This window comes from Salminus brasiliensis, chromosome 21 (genome assembly GCF_030463535.1).
Source record: "Salminus brasiliensis chromosome 21, fSalBra1.hap2, whole genome shotgun sequence".
NCBI classification, from domain to species: Eukaryota; Metazoa; Chordata; class Actinopteri; order Characiformes; family Bryconidae; genus Salminus; species Salminus brasiliensis.
This window is the reverse complement of record NC_132898.1, coordinates 7,717,811-7,736,262: the sequence shown is the minus strand read 5'-3', so window position 1 is coordinate 7,736,262 and position 18,452 is coordinate 7,717,811. Positions and strand designations below refer to the sequence as shown.

Sequence of the window (18,452 nt, the reverse complement as noted above, 5' to 3'; positions counted from 1 at the left end):
CATGCATTCATATTTCTGGGTAATTCATGTGCTTATAGTTATTTACATTACATTTACATTTGTGGCATTTAGCTGACGCTCTTATCCAGAGCGACTTACAAGGTTACCTGTATTACAGAGGTGGGTCAGTGTAGTGTTAGGAGTCTTGCCCAAGGACTCTTATTGGTGTAGTGCAGCATACTCACCCAGACTGGGAATTGAACCCCATGTCTCCCAACCACAGATAGCTATGTAGAGGGTAATTAATTTATAGTCTTCATACTTTGGTTTATGCACTCTTACATTTGTGTACATAATTTTATTTTTATGTTCAAGCTGATTTATGCATTTATGAGTGATTCATGTGTTCATATTCATGTAGCGAATCATGCTCTCATGCTTCTATGCTGTGATTATAGACTACTGATAGCGAGGGTAAGTTACGAAGTGTGTTCCAGCCATCTCTCGCTCTTTAGATTATGCCGTGTCTCCACCCATTGCCTTTTCAGAATGCAAAAATCCAAACACCGTAAACATAATAATACACACTTATGCATTCTACCGCAGAAGAGGGTGCTGTCTTATCTGTCAGTGGCGCTTTTGTTCTCATGAAACAAATAAGCGCGTGGGAAAATTCAAAGCCAGCGCCACATAGCAACTGCAGGAGGACAATTCCAGGCGCTGCAAAGACGACAGGACAGAAAGCTTGTTTCATTTCCTCAGTAGTTTGAGGGACTTGTTATATGGCTAATTCTCCTTCAGATCTCTCTCTTTTAGTCAGAGGCGCTGAGAACGAGCCACCCCCACTTCCCCAACCCCCATGAAATGACACAGATCAATTAGACATGCTTAGATAGGTGACAGCAATTCAATCAAACAATTAACAGGCGTTTAATGGTCATTATCACGTATGCATTTGTCTCATTTGATGGGCAATTACAGCAAATTTTCAAAGGGAAACAGTGCGGCTGTGTGTTGTAGGCTGTCTCTGTCCGTGTGTTTGTTTGCAGCTGTATCAAGTGAACATGAACTGAGAGGTGATCCAGTAGAGTGTACTGCTCTCCTCTTTAGTTGGTTTTCGTTGATTTCAATAAATTGTGATGCTGTTGGCCAGAGAGCAATATAGATGGAGGTATGGATGGATGAAGAGATTGGTCTCTTTCTGATGGTAAACGCATTTTCTTCTGGACAGGCAACCACCACAGTGGAACAGCTGATTTTCTCTTTAGTTTTTTTGTTGGTCATATTTTTCTATTTTCCTTTTTTTTGGTAATATTTTTCTATTTTATTTTTTTTGGTCATATATTTCTACTTTTGTTGCTCATATTCTTCTATTTTTATTTTTGTTGGTTTCTATTTTTGAAATTTTCTTTCTTTTCTTTTTTCTTGGTCATATTTTTCTTTTTTTGTTGGTCATATTTTTCTATTTTTGTTGGTCATATTTTTCTATTTTTATCTTTTTTTGTTGGTCATATTTTTCTATTTTTATCTTTTTTTGTTGGTCGTATTCTTCTATTTTTCTTTTTTTTTTTGTTGGTCATATTTTTCTATTTTTTTGTTGGTCATATTTTTCTATTTTGTTCTTTTTTTGTTGGTCATATTTTAAAATTTTTCTTCAAAGTTCGTACTGCCAGTTCACCCACCTGTCTGTAGCTCCCTTAGCACTAGCTCCAGACACTAACTTATGGGATGAGAACTTCGATACATATGAAGCCAGCCACCGTCTCTTTTCAAACTGCCGGGTAGCCGACATGCTCGGTGGAAAGGGTTGGGCCCCCAGCTCCACCACTCCAGCTAACAGACGCTTGTGCCGGCCAACATCGCTTTAAGAGTGATGAGGGAAGAGAGCGCCATCTTCTCACACAGAACATAGTGCCAGCGCATTAGACCGACAAGCGACTCAGAGCCCGGAACAGCTGATTTTCGAACTGTTAAATCCCTTCTCTGACACATGCATCTTCTGAAGGCCTCAGAAAGCTTTTTGGATCTGGCCATGGTGATCTTCACCACTCACTTCAACAATCAAGAGCGAACCGGACTTAATGTATGAGGTTTAATAAGATTCCTCCAGAATCCTCTTAAAATGATGTTCTGATCATCTGCAGCTGATGTGAGACTCATGATTCTGATTTAAAATGCCTTTCTTCAGTTTTATGGGTTTTGTTGTATTACCCCCACCTCTCAATATTGTTCAAATGAAGATCAAATGGCCATCTGTTTAAACCCTTAAAAAGCCTATGGACCATCAGTGGGCCGAAGGTGTTATTACAAACTTCCAGTTTGTGCAGACGTCCTTATAGTTACTAAATAACCCACCTTATGCGTTGGTGTTAAGGGGTTAAAAAAAGACAAATATTTTCAGGGGGGGTGTCCTCATTTTTTTAACATGACTATATAATGCTGATGACAGTCAGAGTGGGATATCTAAAAATCATTTATTTTGGGGGCAATTTTGCTCTACAACACCCTGTATGTGCCTCTTCACCATAAGTATTCATGAAGAAAAACGTTTTTAGGCCAAAATTTATCATGTTTTACACATCAGGCAGTGTTTTATAACCATTTTGTGTAATAGCTTTATGAAATTTAGCTTTTAGAGGCCACCACCAGCATGAAAATTAGTTTCTCTAGGAAGCATTTTACACCAAACCACTCTGAATGGCTTTGCTTACAGCTTAATTTGTTTAGATTTAATTCTGCAGCAGTTGTAAAAAATCTGCTGACTTCTCCTTCAAGCCCATCTCAAGTGCCAGCCATGGTAAAGGGTCATTGCACAGTGTGGAGGGCAGCTGGTGTTCTCCGAAAGAAGAAAATCAGTAGTTACAGACAGTGATGAAGTATTAGTGAACAGTGATGTATTATTTGAGGGATATCGTTCAAAAAATAAAAATCATTAATTTTTCAGAACTGCCAATATTAAAACAGTCCTTGCTAGTAGACTGAGACTTTTGGCCCCTGCTATGTATTATCTCAAATCATATTGAAAACTCATTAATTCCATGCGGATGACCGCTTATACTGGCAAGAGCGCACAACAAATGGAGATAAATGCACTTAGCGCTGAGGGCCCACTGGGGCACAGTCTAATCATGTGCTTGCTACGCTACACGGCATATTCCTCTCCGCACAGCCTAATATTGATACTGGCAGTGACGCCTTTAATAGCTGAAGTCAGGTCCCTTTATTTTTTTCCTCTACCAGGACTCTTTAGTGCAACGGCGTGTTTCCCTGCTGCCTATTAGCACCGGCTTGAGACGGTTTATAACATAATTAAAACAGGAGGCCCCTCAGGGGGCGTTCAGGTAGATTAAACTTCTTCATTAGCGATGGGCTGGAGCAAGTGTTGCTGCTGCCCAGCCAACAGACACGGAGTCTAATCATAGGCTGGAGTCATCCTTGCTGGGGAAGACCGGTCAGGGGACGTGTAGCTTGTGTAAGATTTCGGCTAGTTTGAAGGATTCTCTGATACTGCTGTCATTTAGTGTTAGCATAAACAGCATGGTTCTGTTGTTGGTGGTGGATGGCATTTGGTAGGGTGACCTTATTTTAGTTTTAATAAAAGAGGACACCGGGAACACACGGGCATCTGTGGTGGTTTGGATGTTGGTTTGACTGGGAGGCTTCTAGTAGGCCTAAGTTGTGGGGCTGTGACAGTGTGTATGTGTGTGTGAGGGTAGGATGGAGTTAAATATCTCATCCAACATTAACATTATTAATACATGTAGACCAGTAGTGGCGGTGAGAAAGCCGGACATAAGCAGTTTGACCAATGGTTGATGTAGATACAAGTACATGTAGACCAATAGTGGTGGTGAGAAGACAGATTTAAGCAGTTAGACCAATAGTTGATGTAGATGCAGGTACATGTAGACCAATAGTGGCGGTAAGAAGGCGGGATTTAAGCAGTTTGACTAATGGTTGATGTAGAGACACGTGGACGTGAAATCAGTGTGAAATCCTGGACATTTTACACAGTTTAGAAATCCCAGCCAGACACATTTTTAACATCCCAAAAAGAGGACATGTCTAGGAAAAGCAGACTAGAGTTGAACAATCTAACCTACTGTATTTGTAGCATACCGTCAGTCACTGCAGATTGTAATTTCACATTTCTCTGTAGGGTTAAATGTCTCTTAAGTCGTACCTTGACCCTCAACAAGCTTCTGGCAGATTTCTGGTTGGATATTTCACCACTCTTCTTCACAGAAATGGTAGAATTCAAATGAATTTGTTTGCTTTCTGGCACAAACCCAGCTTTTAAACACTGCCCACATATGCTCCATAGCTGTAGGCTGCTTTATCCATTCCACAGCCACATTTGATGTACTTGTGAGGTCATTGTCTCACAAGCTTTCAACCATCTAGCTGATGTTTTTTGGCTATGCTGCAGACTTTTAGGTAGTATTCTTTCTCTGCAATGTACAGCCATAAAGCATGATACAACCACCACCATGTTTAACAGTTGGTACAGCTGGTTGAATGCCTCATGCTTAAAGTTTGGTTATTCTTGAACAACAGCCTCTCATTCAATGGCAATGTAACCACGTTTCATCCATCTAGCTGATGGTTTGATGTTATGCTGAATAACTGAATAAAGATGAATATTTTTGTTTTTAAAAAGTCCTAGAGCATGATGCTACCACCACCATACATTTACAGTTTCTTACAGTTTGGAAAGCTTTTTTTCCCACTGGCAGAAGAGTTGCCAGCATTTCTGAACTTTAATATGCTTTTCTTTATTAATAATGTAATGACTTGATATGCGATGACATATTAAAGATATAAAAATTCACAGATTTGCATTTTGTTAAGTTTCAGCTCTTTCCGAAATACAGAGAAACCATCAATGTTATTGCCCATAGTAGTGAACCATGTTCTTCAGATGCAGTTTGTTGACAGTGGTTTAATTTATGGTTCCTAAAAAGTCAGCAATTAAAAATTTAATGTGATTAATCAGAAATTAGATGCTTGCAATTGTGGGTTGCCAGATTATGTGACCAAAGCCCTAGAATGCCCTTATTTAATGAAAAATACACAACAAGCAACCAAGCAAAACCAAGGATGCGCACTATCAGTTAAATGAGCGACCAGCCTCTCCTCCTTCAGTTAACAGCTCCTCAAGGTCGCTCTCAATTTAGCCAGGTTTGGCTCCATCTATCAAGCACTTAGAAACAGACACCACATTTCTTTAGCAAATTGATCGGCAATTCTCCTCCTTGACTTTTGTTTCTGCGCCAAGAATGTTGAAGATCACGTAGTTTTAAGGACACAGATTCGTCACGAAAACAAGCAGTGGTCAAGAAAGGTTGACTTAAGAGGGTGAGGCTCTGTACAAAGTTACATATCCACTCTGGTCCACCCTCTGGGATAAACACACATTTTTTCCACATGGGCAAGTTCAAATTTGGTCTTTTTCTGCGGGCTAAAACAAACGATTTCCTCAAATTAAGTTCTGTTCTGGTGTCAGAGGTACGCTGCAAATTCTGAGTGGGGCCACGACTGAATCTTATGATGCATTTTACTCCTGCGTGCATTTTGAGGTCAGGCCTCCTGCAAATTAAAAAAGGGATGTAATCATCATGCAGGAAGAAAGCCATATTTTATCTCAGACTACAGTATGTACTATGACACAATATATATAGTGTCATACACACTCATTTACAGTATGTACTGTAGTGTAAAATTTACAGTATGTATCAGTGTCATACACACAGTATGTATTGTGTCATACACACACACATACACACTCATTTACAGTATGTACTGTAGTGTAACATTTACAGTATGCATCAGTGTCATACACACAGTATGTATTGTGTCATACACACACATACACACTCATTTACAGTATTTACTGTAGTCTAACATTTACAGTATGTATCAGAGTGTCATACACAGTATATATAGTGTCATACACACACTCATTTTCAGTATTTACTGAAGTCTAACATTTGGAGTATGTATTAGTGTCATACACACAGTATATATAGTGTCATGCACACACACACACTCATTTTCAGTATTTACTGAAGTCTAACATTTGGAGTATGTATTAGTGTCATACACACAGTATATATAGTGTCATGCACCCACTACACACTCATTTTCAGTATTTACTGAACTCTAACATTTGCAGTATGTATTAGTGTCATACACACACACTTTTTTTACAGTATGTATTAGTGTCATACACATACACTCATTTACAGTATGTATTAGTCATACACATACACTCATTTACAGTATGTAGTGTAGTCTAATTATTAATTAATTGTAAGTTTAATATTTACAGCTTACATTGCCGATGCATACTTACAGTATGCATTTTGTGGTCTTGTACAAATTAAAAAGAACATTAGTGAGGCCAGGCTGTTGGTTGACGGCCCCACCTCATCCCCAACTCCCCACCTCATCCCAAAACTATTGAATAGAGCACCATCATTCCACAGCTCAATACTGAGGGCCATTATACCCCTCTAGCCCACATCTGGCATTAGGAATGGTGCCAATAGGTTGATGATCTTCTCCAGAGAGTCCTATTCAATTGGCAATAGTTCTCTACAGGGACTAGACGAGCTATGTTTGTGCGTGTGCACATCTGTGTCAGCAATAGGTGCAACCCAAAGTGGCTGAATGCGTTCATTAGAAGGAGTGTCCACAAATATTTGGACAAATCGTGTATGTATGGTGATTCCCATTTGCAGTACAGCAGGTATTACAGTTTGCCATTATAAAAGATCTCATACGGTATGTATTAAAGTGGCATGCTTACAGTATGTGCTGTAGATTGCTACAGTTTCTTCCACCATCAGCCAGTTTTTAGATGTTCCCTGTGCAGTGCAGGGCTACACCCCACAGACAGGGAGAATCCTTAGCATTCCTAATCAAAGGTCTTTCTATTTAATGACTATCAAAAGGTCATGTCTGCGTTTCTCTGTTATTGTGCTCCTGGTTTTAGCTCCTATTTTACGCATGGATTGGCATTTTGTGAGGCAGAGCCGAAGCCCAAAGAGCTGATAATTTGTGAACAATTCGCCTGCCTCTGTATTCATCCCCCACCCCTTCTTTCTACCTCCACCCCCCCCCCCCTTTTACTGGCCACAGTCCAGCTTGAGACGCTATCCCGTAGGGGCTCGGGGGCTTGCTTGGTATCAGTGTTCTTATCATGAGCAAAAAGCTTGAGGATCCAGATGGTGCCAGTCATGGTCAGTATCACTGCAGCATGGCCCGCTGCCTGGGGACAGATTGGCTGGCTGCAAATGTCACCAACCTCTAATAATGTCACCCCTAAAAGAGTAGGTGTGAGGCTTTGTTCACCCACGGCACAGCAGGAGGGATCAGAGGATGACTTAAGCACTCATTTATTGTTGTAACAGAAATCTAGAATTTCTGAAGAGGAATTCATTTACGTATTGCAGAAGGTTAACCCCTAGAAGTTATATTAGTGGTGGGAACGCAGTGGGTTCATCATCATTATTACTCACTCTAGCTTATCAGGACAAGTGGAGGAATTCTGTTCCTGTGGAACGTTCAGTCCACATCATGCTTCAAAATTGTTGAATTGAAAAATAACATATAAATAACATATTTAGCCATATTTTCTGTCAATCAGAATGTTCATCAGATATGAATAAAAGTAATTAATTATGCAGTTCTGTTTAAATTATATATATATTAAATACATAATAAATAAATGTATAATAAATTGTTATTTACTCTTTATAAATTTGTGTATGTCATATGCACTTTATAAGAGTGTGTAAGTTATAAACACTTTATAAATGCGTGTTTATAAAAAAAATGTTAAATATGCTTTATAAGTGTGTGGAAGTTATATATGCTTTATAAATGTGTGGAAGTTATAAAATGAAAGTATTGACAGTATTTTCAAATAAATTAGTAAATAAATAAATAAAACAAAAAATAATTAATTTAAATAAATATAGTTACAGCTTTTACAGATTTCCCACTGGATAGCAGCAAAAGTAAGACTAGCCTCTAAGCTGTTCTAATCAATCTTTGCTGACATACCCACATGTTGACGATTGTAGTCGTATGTAAAAACCTAGAATCTTCACAATGGCAAGTTTGAAACAGAAGAAAAAAAAATTACTTTTAATAGAATTCAGTGTAATTTAGGGTAATTTTGGAGCAAACAACTGCTAGATTCAAACTGTCAAAAAGTGAAAAGTCACTAGTTTTATTGTTTTTGTAACAATGCAGGCATAGTGTCAAACACAAGCAGTCTTTATTGTTTAAGTCTTTAAGTATGAAGTGAATCACAGGAAGCAGCAAAGCTGATAAAACAGAAACAGAAACCAACAAGACAGAAGCAAAAGAAAAAGAAAGAAATCATACAGTAAAAATAAATAAATAAATAAGTAAAGAAATAAATAAACACTTGAAAAGGTTCTACAAATGTTCTACAATGAAAAACCCAATTAGGTTCCATAAAGAACCATGTTTGTAAGAGATGCACTACATGTCTAAATGTTTGTGGACTCCCTTTCTAATGAATGCATGCTTTAAGTTTCAGCCATTGCTGGCACGGAGGTGCAAGTGTACACACACAAAATGGCCAATAGAGGGACCATCGGAGCAGATCAACATGAACCTACTGGGTTCTCTGGAACAGTTTTTCCTCATACAATGCTTTTGGAATCGATAATATCGAGTCGATAATGAGGTACTGATCATCCAACATCCTGACCTGACTAATGCTCTTGTCGCTGAATGCAATCAAATCCTCACAGCAATGCTCCAAAATGTATTAGTAAGACTTCTTCCTTGGACAGTAGAGACAGTTCTTTCAACAAAAGCAGGATAAACTCTTTTTTTAATAGCCTTGATTTTAGAAGAAACAATATATGAGCAGGTCTCCCAATATTTTTGTCCATTTAGTCCACTTTGTCCATATGAGATTGTGAGGAGCCTTTAAATAGGTAAAGAACCTTCAAATCAAGTACATCTCTCTTTCACAGGCATGTTTATATATGGAACCAAAAATGGTTCTTCTATGGCATCTCTCAAGGAACCCTTTGTAGAACTTTTATCTGCAAACATTGACACACAGAACCTCACAAAGGGGTTTAAAATACTGATCAAGGACAAGAAACACCCAGGGGAAATAACGAGAGGGCGGGGCTACCAACTAGACACAAGAGTAGGTGGTGGAAAGGGACAGGGCAACAGGACAAGGAGGAGACAGCTTTGTCTAACTGAAAGCAGGACAGGTTTCACCCAGACAAGGCCACGGTACAGCGGCTTAGAGTTAGACATGTACACTGAAGTGTCCAGAGTGTGTAGTAGCCCCTCCAGTACGGAAAGGGACGCCAAAACCATTTGCGGGCCACGTGTACAGAGGCTCAGTGATGGAGTGGCCCATTTCCAGCTATGATTTCAGTGACAGAATCATTCATCACTTAGACGCTCGTCCCAGCTCGTTAGCAGCTGTTGTTTGGTCCCTGAAGAGATCTCCAGGTATCGGAGAGCGGGAAGTGTGTGTGTTTGAGTGCATGTACCTGTCAGAGTGTTCCTAAAATGCGGCCTAAGGTTACTGCAGACGGTAACGCCGGAGTAAAAATACAGCTTAATGGCATACGGGCTGCTGTTATCTGCAGTCGTTTGGTTCCAGCTAACTACACTGTTTTGCACAAGCATGTCAGACACCTGCTCATCCAGCATTTCTTCTGAAGTCAAGGGTATTAATAAGAGGCTTGTCCTCCTTTTCCGCAGTAACAGCCTCTACTCTTCAGGGAAGGCTTTGCACTAGTTATTGAAGCATTGCTGTGAGCATTTGACTGCATTTAGCCGCAAAAGGATTGGTGTTGGTGTTGTGTAGTATTGAACAGGGTTGTTCAATTTGTAACAATAACGAAAGCCTTTTTTGATGCTATATAGAACCCATTTTATAAACTTCTTTAAAGAGCCATACACACATGGCTTTCCTCCCAGTCAAAGAACCAATTTAAGCATTAATTTTTTTATTGGACTATAAGGAACCATGGGACAACCCCCTTTTTAACACTCTAATGAAAAAGAACTTGTCATGGTGTGTTAGGCCAGACACAGAGGGATGAACACTCGCAGAGATGGACTCAATGCAAGTAATTTATTAAACAAAACGAGACAAACAAAAGGGCAGCAACTACAGGGCATAACGTGAATACAGTGATCAACAAAACCAGAACATGGAAATCAAGAAGGCGAAAATAAACAGACCTGAGCCCGGGGGTTTAGCTGGGGAACCAGCTACTAGACAAGAGCTGCTAGGCCAACCCAACCTGGAACTGCCGCATTGCAGAGGGTCGCCTAGCTGGAACGAGAGCAGAGGGAATCTCTCCCTGAAACACGAGTGAACCTTGCTGGAAGCTCAAACCTCCGAGTAGATCGGTAGCCGACGTTGGAGTTGAGCCGAAGCTGGCCTAAACACTATGTGGAAAAACGGACCGGAACCTCTCGGACAACCCCAAGGTTCCTAGACCATAAACCACATAATCCATATAATCCATTTCATTCTCGGCTCTGAACTGAGCGTCGGAGCCCCTTAAGTACCCCCAGCGTCAGGTGAAACGCATCAACTAAACAAGACATGATAAACCTGAATCAAAACACTTGAACATGAACAAAACACTAAACCGATACATACATGAACACAAACGAACAAGAACCGAGTCCATGAATCACAACCAGAACAGAAACACAACAAAAACACTTCTGTGAGCCTGTGGGCGGTGGCTCGGCATCGCCCACTATTTGCTATTTAGAACCCTTTTTACAAAGTTGTTTAAAGAACCATTTAATCAGTAAAATAACTATTAAAGTGTCTATTGATTTGCTTTAATGATTTGTCATGGTTCTATATAGAACCATCTTGACATTTTCTTGACTACAGAACCCCATTTTTAGAGTGCACACTGTAGGCAGAAAGAGTTATATATAGAACTAGAAAGGTTCTTTGACATTGGCAATATTGAAAACATTTTTTGTGCTATAGAGAACCATTTTCTATAAAAAAGAATCATATTCATAATACCTTCCTTCTGTGCAAAGAACCATTTAACCAGTGAAAAAAAAATTTTAAGCATCTAAATATGTCTTTGATTTGTCATGGTTCTATTTAGAACCATTAAGTTTACTACAGAACCCTTGAAGACTCCCTTTGTAAAGAGTGTTATTTCTTGGCAGAAAACAATTTACATGGAATTGAATAGGGTTCTTTGTGTAGAAACGGTAGAAATTATAAGTCTTTTTGGTGCTACATAGAACCATTTTATAAGAACCATATACATTATGAATTCCCTGTATATAAAGAACAGTTTAACCACTCAGTTAACCACTTAAGCATTCCAGTTTTTATTTGAGTTGTCATGGACCTATTAGAACCATTGAGCTTACTACAGAACCCTTGAAGAACTTCCTTTTTAAACATTGTAAACTCCACTCTAAGCAAAAAATGGTTCTATACAGAATTGAAAAGGATTTTTTGACTTGTAGCAAAAATTCAAGCCTTTTTGGTGCTATATAGAACCATTTTTACAAGGTTCTTTTAAGGCCCAAATTTAATATGTGTTTCTTCTGGATAAAGAACCATTTAACCAGTGATTTGTCATGGTTCTATATAGAACTCATCATTTACTACAGAACCCTTGAGGAACCCTTGTAACAATAATGGAAGCCTTCTTGGCACTATAGAGAACCATTTGTATAAGAACTATATACAAGATGCTTTTTTATATAAGAACCATTTAACCACTCAGAGAACCATTTAAGCATTTAAATGTTTAATAACCCTTAAAGAACCTCCTTTTTAAACAGTTCACACTTTAAGCAAAACATTTTACAGAACCAAAAAGGGTTCTTTGAATAATGGAAGCATTTTTGATGCTATAAAGAACCATTTTTACAGGGTTCTTTAAAGAGCCATTTTCATAATGAATTCCTTCTGTATAAAGACACTGAATTAATCCAGTAAAGGAACTATTTAATATGCATCTTTATAACTCTTTGATTGATTATGGTTTTATATGAAACCACTGACTTTTCTACAGAACCCTTGAAGAACCCATGTAACAATATTGGAAGATGCTTTCCCTATATAAGAAGAGCCATTTAACCGCTCAGAAGCATTTAGGCATTCGAATGTTTGCGTTGACATTGCCCTGTTTAGAACCATTGATTGTACTACAGAACCCCTAAAGAACCCTTGTAACAATAATACATGCCTTTTCGGCTCTATACAGAACCATTTGCATAAAAATCGTATAGCATGATGCCTCTCTTATTGTCACTGTCCTATTTAGAGCCATTTTAGTAGAAGCCTTTTTGATGTCGTATAGAACCATTGTATATCCAAAGTTTTCCTTGTATATGAAGAACCTTTAGTAAAGAACCCTCGAGAAACCCTTTGTCAAAGACTATATAAATGGCTCTATGTAGACCCCCTTCACTCTTGTCAGACCAAATTGCACTCCTGAGTTCAGTGGTTCGCCAACCGTTCCCCGGGGACCCTACATGTTGGGATCTGGGCTGGACCATCCAGGGGTTCCCTGAAGACCACAGGAAACCACTGGACTAGTTATTTATCATACTGGAATACTACACACATGCATGTACTGTATCTGCAGAGAGAAGCATGGATGACCCAGACTTCCCAGACTGTGTAATTCCCCCCGCAGCACAGTCAACACTGTAGAAGTCTGGCAGGCCATAAACAGGACCTGAGAATGTGAGAACAGATTTTTCCATCCCGTCCACTTTTTTTCCCCCACCATATTTATTTATCCATTTATACCGAAAGTAAGAGGGGAAAAAAAAATCAAGGTCAGTATACAATGGTGATAAATATTCATTAAAATTCATTGTAATGCAAATCCCCCCCTGCAATGGTTGCACTGCACTGACAGGTGCTGACAAACCAAACAATGTGCCGATACAAAAGAGAGAGGAAAAAAACAAACAAACAAGCAATACGGCGGCCCTAATGTGGAATGTGTAAACACTCCCAGACAAAAGGGGAAAAAAATGCCCGGTGCCGAGGCCGGCGTTTTTTCTCACCCTTAAATCCTCGCATCCGACTCTCGCCCGAAAAAACGGCCAAAAGGAAGAGATCGTCAAGAGCCACATAGGTCGGCAGGGGACATTGTGATTAATTTATCAAAAGGGAACGGCGAGCTCGCGACCCGTCCACCGTGCGCCGGCTGTTTGTGAGTGCCTTGGTTAGATGTGCGTTGCTGAATGTGTAGCTGCTGGTAATCTGTCAAAAACTTCAAAGCAGCTAGACAGTTCTGTACTTGATGAGCGTGCAGTCTCGATGTTTATCGTGACCCGCTTTTCAACTCAGCAGCTTTTCAAAAAAACATCAAGGCACAGGGAGGATTAATGGGATAAAACGAGGAAAGAAACCAGACAGGAGGATAAATATCGCAAGCAGGAATTCTTTCCGGATCCCTGAGGGGTTCTTCAAGAGGAATAAAAAGAACCTGTGATGGCTCTATGCTAATTCTCCGCTCGTTGTGTATCCTTATTTTTGCTCTTGTGTTCTCCAGTCCACGCTCCTCTTTATCAGCATGCCGGCTCTTTGGACGGCTACGGTCTCGTTAAACGCTCCGGCCTGGCCGAGTGACGACTGTGTTGAGATGCTTATTGGCGACGTAGATCGTAGAACTCTGGAAAAATTTCCTCAGTTAGTTCTGATTTTCGTTAGAACCAAAGAACCTTAGTGAGGTCAGGTACTGATGTTGGATCATTAGTTCTAAACCTCTAACTCATCCCCAAAGTTCCAAAGTTCTGCAGCCCAGTACTGGTTGGGCTGTAAACAAGCTGTTTCAGCAATGGATGTTTCCACCTGATTCAGCTGAAAGAGTGTCCACAAACTTTATTTAGAACATAACGCACCTTGTTTGCTCTGGAACTTTTTCCTTGGATAGCTTGCTGACTCAGGCAGGGTCTGCTACCTATTTAGAGCTAAACATCACAACCTCAAGCTTGTCTTTGGAACTGTACAATGAGGATTTGATTGCATTCAGGCACTAAGAACCTTTAGTTTTCAACCTCTAACTCATCCCAAAGTTCCACTGTTCTACAGTCCAATTCTGGTGGGATTTGTATCCCCTAGTTGATGCTTGGCATTGGGCTTGGTGACCTTAGACTCATGTGACCTTAAACTCCTTCAGAGCTCCTTCAGAGCATCCCATGCTAATAGCTCTTTCTGTGTAGATGCAACAACCTGTTTAGGCAGCTGACCACGTACATCTGCAGTGGATGCACTTTATAATGAATAATAATGGTGTCCACAAACTTTATTTAGAACATATCCTTGGATAGCTTGCTGACTCTGACTAGGTCATTGGTTCTAAACCTCTAACTCATCCCAAAGTTCCACTGTTCTTCAGCTCAATGCTGGCCGGGCTCTGTACCCCTTAGCTGATGCTTGGCATTAGGCTTGATGACCTTAGAATAATGTGACCTACAGCTCCTTTAGAGCATCCCATTCTATTAGTGGTCTTTTGCTAATGAGATTAAACAAGCTGTTTGGGCAATTGAATGCCTGTATCAGCAATGGATTTACCTGATTCAGCTGAATGAGTTATAATAAGGGGTGTCCACAAACTTTATTTAGAACATATCGCATCTTGTTTGCTTTGAAAATCTTTCCTTGGGTAGCTTGCTGACTCTGGCTAGGTCTACTGCATATTTAGAGCTAAGCGTCAAGAGTCTTATTAAGGGGTACTCAGATGGGCACAGCTATAAGCCTGTCTGACCTGGACTAAGTACTAAGTAATGCTCAAAATCAGGTTTTAAGCTGTATGTTCAAAGCTTTGTAGACACCAGCTCATCCAATGTTTCTACCCAGTTTTGGAACCATGCTATGTGGATTTGATTGCATTCAGCAACCAAAAACCTTAGTAAGGTCAGGTATTCGTGTTGAATTATCAGTGGGGGTATTTCTACCCCCCAATGCTGCTGATGCTTGGCGCTGGGCATGGTAACCTTTGGCTCATTCCATTCTATTGGCAGTGCTTTTCTATAGAGATTATTCAAGCTGTTGGTAGTGGGTGCACTTATGCACAATAATAGTAATAGGACGTCTGCTAACTTTTCGAGATATTGTGTGCATGATGAACATAAGTGGTGGCCACCGAAATGCCTTTGTTCATAAACCTTATGACCACTGGTCTGCTCAGTGAGGGAAAGGTGACTAGTGTCTTCTTCCTTATGCCATTGCAGCTTGTGAGGTGGGCTTCTACAAACCAGTCGCTGGGGACCAGCTGTGTGGGAAATGTCCTCTGCACAGCCACTCAGAGACCAGAGCTGCTCTCACCTGCCCTTGTGATGCCAACTACTACCGTGCAACCACAGACTCTCCGGCCGCCCCGTGCACAAGTGAGTCCTGTGTTACTTTAAGATAAAGGGAGCTTACCTGAATGAATCCTCCTTATGAGTCATTATAAGATGTAGGGGTACACACACTTCTGCCCACCGCATTGCCCACCACTATTCTTCACTGTAGTGAAATATTTATTTGTAAAATACAATTCTTTGGTCATTTTCACAAATGTAAGGGTAGACTCTGTCCCCACAGGACCTCCAACAGCCCCCGTAAACGTGATTTCATCTGTAAACGGGACCTCCGTCAGCCTGGAGTGGGGATCCCCTCTAGACACAGGTGGCCGGGCCGACATCATCTACGACGTGCAATGTCAGAGATGCGTAAAGGACGGCGGTCAGTGCGAGGACTGCAGTACTGGAGTGGGGGGCACTGGAACTGGTATCAACGGAGCGATCGGGGGCGCTGTAGGAGCGTTCGGTAGCGCTGGTGGAGGAGCAACTGGGAGTGGAGGAGGCATGGTGTCCCGCACAGGTAGGTGGAAGCCCGTAGCAATTTAACACGGCTAAAAGAGGAGTTTCTACTTTTTTAATGAGGCCGACTACAGCCAGTTAGACCATACATCATTTACACGTCCCTTAAAAAATTTAAATGATAAATTGCAAAAATGCATGTGTAGGATTTTATATCTTCAATGAAGAGAAAGTAAAAAGCTGCATTGTGTATTTACCCGGTTGTCTTTATCTTGTATTAAAAATAGTTGGATGGTCTGAAGCGTTTAAATTTCTAATTAATTTTAGACTACACTGTAGATACACTGTACAGACAAAAGTATTGGGACACCTGCTTATTCATTGTTTCTTTTAAAATCAAGGGAAATGTATTCTTGGCATAACTGTCTCTACCATCCAGGCTAGAAGGCTTTCGACTAGATTTTGGAGCATTGCTCTGAGGGTTTGATTGCATTCAGCGACAGACAAGTTAGTGAGGTCAGGATGTTGTATGATTACCACCCCACATCATCCAGAGAATCATTCCACAGTTCCTTATCTCAATGCTGGGGGGCTTTATACCCCTCTAGCTCACGCCTGGCATTAGGCACGGTACCAGCAGGTTCAATTTTGTCTGCTCCAGAGAGTCCAATTCTATTGGCAGTGCTTCGCCAAGTTGTGTGTGTGTGTGCATTTGCACATCTGTGTCAGCAATGGGTGCAACTTAAATTAGCTGAAGGCGTTCATTAGTAGGGGTGTCCACAAACATTTGGGGATATTGTGTGTATATATATCCAAACTATACTTGCTTCAATCCCTGGTCAATCCCTGAACCAGTGCACTGTACTCATACACCATAGATTTGCCTGTCTGTATATGTGAATAACTACGGCCATTCCTATGAACAGGAGCTGCTCCGATCCGCTTCCTCCCGCAGCAGACAGGCCTGACGGAGCCGTGGGTAAACGTGGTGAACCTGGTGGCTCACTCTAATTACACCTTCCGCATCCTGGTGATGAACGGGGTCACTCACTTGAGCAGTGAGCCGCTTCCCTACGTCCTGGTCAACGTCACCACAAACCAGGCAGGTAGGACACTTTTCCTGCTTTTAGAAGTGCTGTCCTGGTACTGATTAGTCCTGCTGATTAGAACCTTATATATCACACTTTATCATTGATGTACTGCTAGCAAACATGCATACATGCATACACTGTTGAGTTTTGAAAGCTCTTATCTCTCCTGACCCAGATCATGCAGAGCTTGATAAGTTTTGCAGTGATTTTCAATCAAGAAAGTTAGAAAGTTAAGAAAGTCACTGTACTTCCCATTTCATGTCCTACAGTATCTTTACACTGCATATATTAAAGTGTTCCCTGCTTTAACACATCCATTTTAAATAGGGGACATATTAATTAGTCGAGGAGGTGAGTCATGAAGTTTGGCTGCAGAAAAAGCACCAAAATATGCAGTGCTAGGATACTCCAGGATCAGAACTGAAAGACACTAGATTAAGCAAAATGCCAGGCTTGTCACTATTGACTATAAATAATCTGATAAAGTAATAATCTGACTATAAGAATATCATTTGATTATAAATATCTGATCACGTAACTGAACTTTAACAAACCATACATAGCATTTCAGAGATAAACTGGGTCCAGTAAAGTCAGTGCATTTTAAGTTTGTTATAAACATGGTGTAGTACTTGTTTATTGCAAGTGGAAAAGGTATGTATATATTTATAAATGATTTAGTAACCCAGCCATTGGTACATGCCTGTAGACAAATGGAAATAATATATTATTTTGTGGTCTCAGTATATTATTTTGTGGCCTCTAGAAACAAATTATAGCCTTAATATATTATCTTGTGTTCCTATAGGACACATCAACACTATGCATATCAATTCATCCTACAATTCTCATCACACTAACTTAGTTTGTCTGTGTTTAACAAAAAAAGCTTTGTCATATAAAATCATATAATTAAGAGTAAGTGACAACATATAACAATATAATTAACAATATAATTTTATTTCATGTAAACTTATAATTACCGTTTATCATTTATAATTTTAGGCATTTAACACTAAATTATTTTAAATTACTGTAAAATACCTTAAATTTTTTATCCTATGTAAGCCTGTTATAATAAAGTAACCAAAAACAATCAATAAATGTGTTTTTTAATTGAATAATTATGCTTGATTGATTTATTGCATCTTAAATATACCCAAACTTGTGCAGAGCATAGGGTGCCCAGACTGGGACTGAGACATACTTGCTTTCAGTTGCTTTTCATACAAAAAGTTATTTACAAACATTCTAAACATAGAAAATAACACATGAAAAGTCTGAGAAACCTGCACACTATCTACTGCATTTCCAGCTCCCTCTCAAGTGATGGCAGTCCGTCAGGAGAATGCCAGTATGAACAGTGTTACCCTCATGTGGAATGAACCAGAGCAGCCCAATGGAGTCATACTGGAGTATGATATCAAATACTATGAAAAGGTATGACATCTTTTTTTTTTTTTTTTTGTATGTGTGTAAAACCAGGAAGGTAGTGATGTCTTTATCCGAATCTTCAACAAAGCCTCAACGTCGCATTCAGACATTTTGCCAGTGTCCCCTTTTAAAACCTGCTCCCGGAGT

General features: G+C 40.0%; 1 protein-coding gene across 3 annotated transcripts in view; it reads left to right on the top strand.

Annotated features, from left to right (window-relative positions):
- The window catches only part of epha8 (eph receptor A8), a 120,977-nt gene that overhangs the window by 81,788 nt on the left and 20,737 nt on the right, over positions 1–18,452 (top strand). For all 3 annotated transcript variants that reach the window (XM_072666275.1, XM_072666276.1, XM_072666274.1), the window contains exons 4-7: positions 15,208–15,363; positions 15,563–15,841; positions 16,707–16,886; positions 18,187–18,311. In XM_072666275.1, the coding sequence (XP_072522376.1) occupies positions 15,208–15,363; positions 15,563–15,841; positions 16,707–16,886; positions 18,187–18,311 (740 nt within the window). The remainder of the gene's footprint in view (positions 1–15,207; positions 15,364–15,562; positions 15,842–16,706; positions 16,887–18,186; positions 18,312–18,452) is intronic.